This window comes from Denticeps clupeoides, chromosome 12, assembly GCF_900700375.1.
Source record: "Denticeps clupeoides chromosome 12, fDenClu1.1, whole genome shotgun sequence".
Lineage (NCBI taxonomy): Eukaryota > Metazoa > Chordata > Actinopteri > Clupeiformes > Denticipitidae > Denticeps > Denticeps clupeoides.
The window spans coordinates 15,138,567-15,144,566 of NC_041718.1; the positions used below are offsets into that span (position 1 = coordinate 15,138,567).

At 37.2% G+C, this 6,000-nt stretch overlaps 2 protein-coding genes and 1 pseudogene across 2 annotated transcripts; all 3 read left to right on the forward strand.

Annotated features, from left to right (window-relative positions):
* The first annotated feature begins 764 nt into the window (after positions 1-764).
* On the forward strand, positions 765-1,357 carry LOC114801089 (transcription factor HES-5-like). Its single transcript, XM_028999058.1, has 2 exons — positions 765-825; positions 932-1,357. Exons 1-2 carry the CDS (start codon positions 772-774, stop codon positions 1,355-1,357), a joined length of 480 nt encoding a protein of 159 aa, XP_028854891.1. The 5' UTR covers positions 765-771.
* Positions 1,358-2,958: 1,601 nt separating this feature from the next.
* Positions 2,959-3,470, forward strand: LOC114801005 (transcription factor HES-5-like). Its single transcript, XM_028998951.1, has 2 exons — positions 2,959-3,019; positions 3,126-3,470. Exons 1-2 carry the CDS (start codon positions 2,966-2,968, stop codon positions 3,468-3,470), a joined length of 399 nt encoding a protein of 132 aa, XP_028854784.1. The 5' UTR covers positions 2,959-2,965.
* Positions 3,471-4,875: 1,405 nt separating this feature from the next.
* On the forward strand, positions 4,876-5,574 carry LOC114801154 (transcription factor HES-5-like; annotated as a pseudogene).
* The last annotated feature ends 426 nt before the right edge of the window (positions 5,575-6,000 follow it).

Here is a 6,000-nt window from a genome sequence, read left to right on the forward strand (position 1 = left end):
CAACCAACAACTGGCAACAAAAGATTAAGGAGTTTTTGGTCTGAATGTCTTTTCATGATATTTACATTTTGATGGTTAATTTAATCATAATTGTTCTAAATATCCAATTAGGAACTTTTTTGCGGTTTTGGTAAATGGAGACACTGGAGAGCATTGGACACACTTGACTCAGGGTTCAAACATGATACGTACCATCAGTTTATGATATTTACATTTTTATATTTATATTAAAGTGCCGTCCCTCCCTCTGCCAGCTGCACCCTCTCCAAACTTCTGATGACACCACACCTCCTCGTCATAATTGGAACAAAAGTGCAAAATTCACTTGGAAATTATTTGGGAAAAATTAAAACCAACTGGGGGAAAAACTTTGCTCATTTGTCTTCTTTAATAAATGTAGCATTAAAAATAAAGATTCTTTTATTCAGAGTCTGTCCTGCCATGATAAGTATGTGCTCTCTGATTTTATTGATCACAACATCAGGCTGCAGATATGGTCACTTTTTAGGGTCACCACATTCCCAGATTCATATTGAGTCTCTCCATTATCTCCACACACGCGCCCCCCCCATCACCTGCTCCCTTGAGACAATCCAGCATGTGGTGGCGCCACGCTTCTCATTGTCCTCGCGAGCTCAGCCATTGGCCAAAATCGGTGGGAAACTTCCAGCAGACCAAGACTCACACATTCATATGGAGATCTGGGACTATAAATAGGAGAGATGAAGCCAGTGCAGACCAGATTCACTCTACACAGAGAGATCTACAGACATGACTCCTACAGCATTGACCTACTCAAAGGAGCACCTGACCCTCAATAACAAGGTAAATTCAGGAGACATTTGAACAAGAGCTGAACATGAATCATTGTTTGTTTATTATTGTATAATTCAAATTACAAATATTAATGATATTGTGTTCACTTCTACAGATAAGAAAGCCATTGGTAGAGAAGATGCGCAGAGATCGAATCAACAACAGCATCGAGCAGCTCAAGTCTCTACTGGGTCCAGAGATCTGTAATGATCAGCCCGACTCCAAGCTGGAGAAAGCCGACATCCTGGAGATGACAGTTTGCTTCTTGAGACGACTCCAGCATCTACAGTCAATGAACAAGTCTTCAGAAGCTGCCAGTCATGGCTTCTCAATGTGTAACCAAGAGACGCTGCACTTCCTGTCCAGAGAAGAAGTGAAGACTCAGACCCACCAGAGACTTCTGAACCAGTTTCAGAGCCTGCAGCCTCCCTGTGACAAGAACAGGAAGGAGAGCATCCTGCCTCAGCTGAACTGCCCAGTCCAGCTCACCATCAACATAGAGAAGAGTCCAGTCACCAGCAGCCTTTGGAGACCCTGGTAGAGGAACCCAGACTGACTAAAAATGATCAAATTGATCAATGGTTGATTATACAAATTATTTACAGTGAAAATTGTCAAGACTATTGGTCTTCTGCTTCAATAGTGAAGCTTTAAAATTTGTTTCATTTTGTGAAATGTAAGAGAAGTCTTCTGTGAAGACATGAAAAAAAAACTGAGTCAGTTTTGTAATAATATAAATGAAATCCAGACTGTATGTTTATCAGTCATGCTTCATATGCTCATTTTATTTACTGCACCAGTACATCCAAATTCATATTTACTTATTTTATTCTTCTTTTGAACATTATGTTTAAAATAATGATTATTTTAATTCATTTACTGAATACTTTGTTAAACTGCTTAATTTTTAAGCAAAATTTACATGAACTTATTTTGAGTTTGTTAGAATTTACATTTTAATCATTTTATGGTTATAATATTTCTTTATGTAATGGTTTGAAGATCATTATTGCATTTTCTTGCAAATTACTGCATTTATTTCTGTCTTTTATAAAGATGTTGTCATAAAAAGACGTACTCTCTGTATCGAGAATGTTGGTGTCTTGGAGAGATCTCCAAGTGTTGTAGTGATACGTATCACTTACAGTAATTGATTTAATAAAATTGAGCTACTGTACTTGAACATTACGAATGTCTGAGATTATCTATTCAATTACAAACTGCGCCCACTGAACAATATTCATGGTCTTAACAAGACAAACGTCTGCTGTTCAGAAAACTCTTTATCACTGGGTGGACTGTGAGAAAGTCCTGGAGATAATTCTCATGGCTGTAGATTCATAAGTCATTAGCAAATCAAACACAGGGGAATAGGCACACTTCATACCACCTGTGGATTATGTCAGAGTCAAGGTCAGCTGAACATCTCAGACTGCTAAGAACAACGAATATCAGAATTCAATTGGAATCCAGGCAAAATCTTTCCCTCCAGATGGATTGTGACTTGGCGCTTTGTATGCAACGTTTGAGAAACCAATGGTCCAATCAGTGATGAAAGCAGATTTTACCATGTAGGAGACTCAGAACATCTGGAACATTACAATAACAATATACAACATTTGATGCTTATTCTTTAACTTAATTATAAAACATTTCTTAAAATAAATATATAAATACATAAATTATAGAAACCCTCAGCTATTTAAAATATCTGAATGTAAAGCTTTTTTATGTCTGAATAACTATCGGAAAAACAATCTGTCAAACAAAAATATTTATATTGTTGATGATTTTTCTACTACATAACTATAAAATGCAGAAGATTTTTTGTAACACTTATATAAGCTTGTGCTTCCTATGTTTTATTGATCAGAACGTCACTTTTTAGGGTCACCACATTCCCAGATTCATATTGAGTCTCTCCATTATCTCCACACACGCCGCCCCCATCAGCTGCTCCCTTGAGACAATCCAGCATGTGGCGGCGCCACGCTTCTCATTGTCCTCTCGAGCTCAGCCATTGGCCAAAATCGGTGGGAAACTTCAAGCAGACTAAGACTCACACATTCATATGGAGATCTGGGACTATAAATAGGAGAGAGTAAGCCAGTGCAGATCAGATTCACTCTACACAGAGAGATCTACAGACATGACTCCTACAGCATTGACCTACTCAAAGGAGCACCTGACCCTCAATAACAAGGTAAATTCAGGAGACATTTGAACAAGAGCTGAACATGAATCATTGTTTGTTTATTATTGTATAATTCAAATGACAAATATTAATGATATTGTGTTCACTTCTACAGATAAGAAAGCCATTGGTAGAGAAGATGCGCAGAGATCGAATCAACAACAGCATCGAGCAGCTCAAGTCTCTACTGGGTCCAGAGATCTGTAATGATCAGCCCGACTCCAAGATGGAGAAAGCCGACATCCTGGAGATGACAGTTTGCTTCTTGAGACGACTCCAGCATCACCAGGCAATGAACAAGTCTTCAGAAGCTGCCAGTCAGGGCTTCTCAAGGTGTAACCAAGAGACGCTGCACTTCCTGTCCAGCGAAGAAGTCAAGACTCAGACCCACCAGAGACTGAACTGCCCAGTCCAGCTAACCATCAGTTCAGTCATCAGCAGACTTTGGAGACCCTGGTAGAGGAACCCAGACTGACAAAAATGATCAAATTGATCAATGGTTGATCATACATTTTATTTACAGTAAAAATTGTCAAAACCATTGGTCTTCTGCTTCAAAAGTGAAGCTTTAAAATTTGTTTCATTTTGTGAAATGTAAGAGAAGTCTTCTGTGAAGACATGAACTTCATAAAAAAACTGAGTCAGTTTTGTTATAAAATACATGAAATCCAGACTGTATGTTTATCAGTCATGCTTCATATGCTCATTTTATTTACTGCACCAGTACATCCAAATTCGTATTTACTTATTTGAAATATTTTTGGAATATTATGTTTAAAATAATGATTATTTTAATTCATTTACTGAATACTTTGTTCAACTGCTTAATTTTTAAGCAAAATTGACATTAACTTGTTTATATTTGTTCAAATTTACATTTTAATCATTTCATGGTTATAATATTTCTTTATGTAATGGTTTGAAGATCATTATTGCATTTTCTTGCAAATTACTGCATTTATTTCTATGTCTTTTATAAAGATGTTGTCATTAAAAGACGTACTCTCTGTAATGAGAATGTTGGTGTCTTGGAGAGATCTCCAAGGGTAGTGATACGTATCACTTACAGTAATTGATTTAATAAAATTGAGCTACTGTACTTGAACATTACAAATGTCTGAGATTATCTATTCAATTACAAATTCCGCCCACTGGGCAATATTCATGATCTTAACAAAACGTCTGCTGTTCAGAAAACTCTTTATCACTGGGTGGACTGTGAGAAAGTCCTGGAGATAATTCTCATGGTTGTAAATTCATTAGTCATTAGCAAATCAAACACAGGGGAATAGGCACACTTCATACCACCTGGGGATTACGTCAGAGTCAATGTCAGCTGAACATCTCTGACTGCTAAGAACCACAAATTTAAAAAAACCTATGGGAATCCAGGCACAATCTTTCCCTCCAATGGATTGTGACTTGGCGCTTTGTATGCAACGTTTGAGAAACCAATGGTCCAATCAGTGATGGAAGCAGATTTTACCATCCATTCAAGATGTTCCACAGGTCTTCAGGACTCAATGTAGGAGACTCAGTTGAGAACATCTGGAACATTACAATTGCAAAAAAAAAACTTTTGATGCTTATTCTTTACGTTAATTATAAAAAATTCAATTTAAATAAATATTTAAATTACAGAAACCCTTGGCTATTTAAAATATGTTAATATAAAGCTTTTTATTTCTGAATAACTATTGGAAATAGTAGATTTTTTGTAAAACTTAAATAAGCTTGTTCTTCCAATGCTTCATTGATCAGAACATCACTTTGTAAGGTCAGCACATTCACAGATTCATATTGAGTCTCTCCATTATCTCCACACACGCCGCCCCCCATCAGCTGCTCCCTTGAGACAGTCCAGCATGTGGCGGCTCCATGCTTCTCCTTGTCCTCTCAAGCTCAGCCATTGGCCAAAATCGGTGGGAAACAACAAGCAGATCAAGACTCACACATTCATATGGAGATCTGGGACTATAAATAGGAGAGCCATGTACAGACAGTCACTTCAGCAGCGACCTACTCAACAGAGCAGCTCACCTTCACCAACAAGGTAAATTCAGGAGACATTTTAAATTAAATAAAATGAAATTAAATATTGTTTGTCCATTATTCAATAAATCAACATTTTGATATTAATGATATTGTGTTCACTTCTACAGATAAGAAAGCCAATGGTGGAGAAGATGCACAGAGATTATATCAACAACAGCATCAAGCAGCTCAAGTCTCTCCTGGATCCAGAGATCCACAACCATCAGCCCGACTCCACGATGGAGAAAGCTGACTTCCTGGAGATGACAGTTTGCTCCTTGAGACGACTCCAACATCTCCAGGCAATGAACAAGTCTTTAGAAGCTGCTAGTCAGGGCTTCTCAAGGTGTAACCAAGAGACGGTCCACTTCCTGTCCAGAGAAGAAGTGAAGACTCAGACCCACCAGAGACCTCTGAACCAGTTTCAGAACCTGCAGCCTCCCTGTGACAAGAACAGGAAGGAGAGCGTCCAGCTCACCAACAGCAAAAAGAAGAGTCCAGTCACCAGCAGACTTTGGAGACCCTGGTAGAAGAACCCAGACTGACTACAAATGATCAAATTGATCAATGGTTGATTATACAAATTATTTACAGTGAAAATTGTCAAGACTATTGGTCTTCTGCTTCAATAGTGAAGCTTTAAAATTTGTTTGTGAAATGTAAGAGAAGTCTTCTGTGAAGACATGAACTTCATAAAATCTGAGTCAGTTTTGTAATAATATAAATGAAATCCAGACTGTATGTGTATCAGTCATGCTTCATATGCTCATTTTATTTACTGTACCAGTACATCCAAATTCATATTTGCTTATTATATCCTTCTTTTTAACAATATGTTTAAAATAATGACTATTTTAATTCATTCACTGAATGCTTTGTTCAACTGCTTAATTTTTAAGCAAAATTTACATTAATTCATTTTGAGTTTGTTTATAATTGTTAGAATTTACATCTTA

Excerpts from the sequence above, each read along its gene's own strand:
- LOC114801005 (XM_028998951.1), top strand. The coding sequence starts at position 2,966 with ATGACTCCTACAGCATTGACCTACTCAAAGGAGCACCTGACCCTCAAT. Across the intron at positions 3,020-3,125 it reads ACCTGACCCTCAATAACAAG|ATAAGAAAGCCATTGGTAGA; the intron begins GTAAATTCAGGA and ends TCACTTCTACAG.
- LOC114801089 (XM_028999058.1), top strand. The coding sequence starts at position 772 with ATGACTCCTACAGCATTGACCTACTCAAAGGAGCACCTGACCCTCAAT. Across the intron at positions 826-931 it reads ACCTGACCCTCAATAACAAG|ATAAGAAAGCCATTGGTAGA; the intron begins GTAAATTCAGGA and ends TCACTTCTACAG.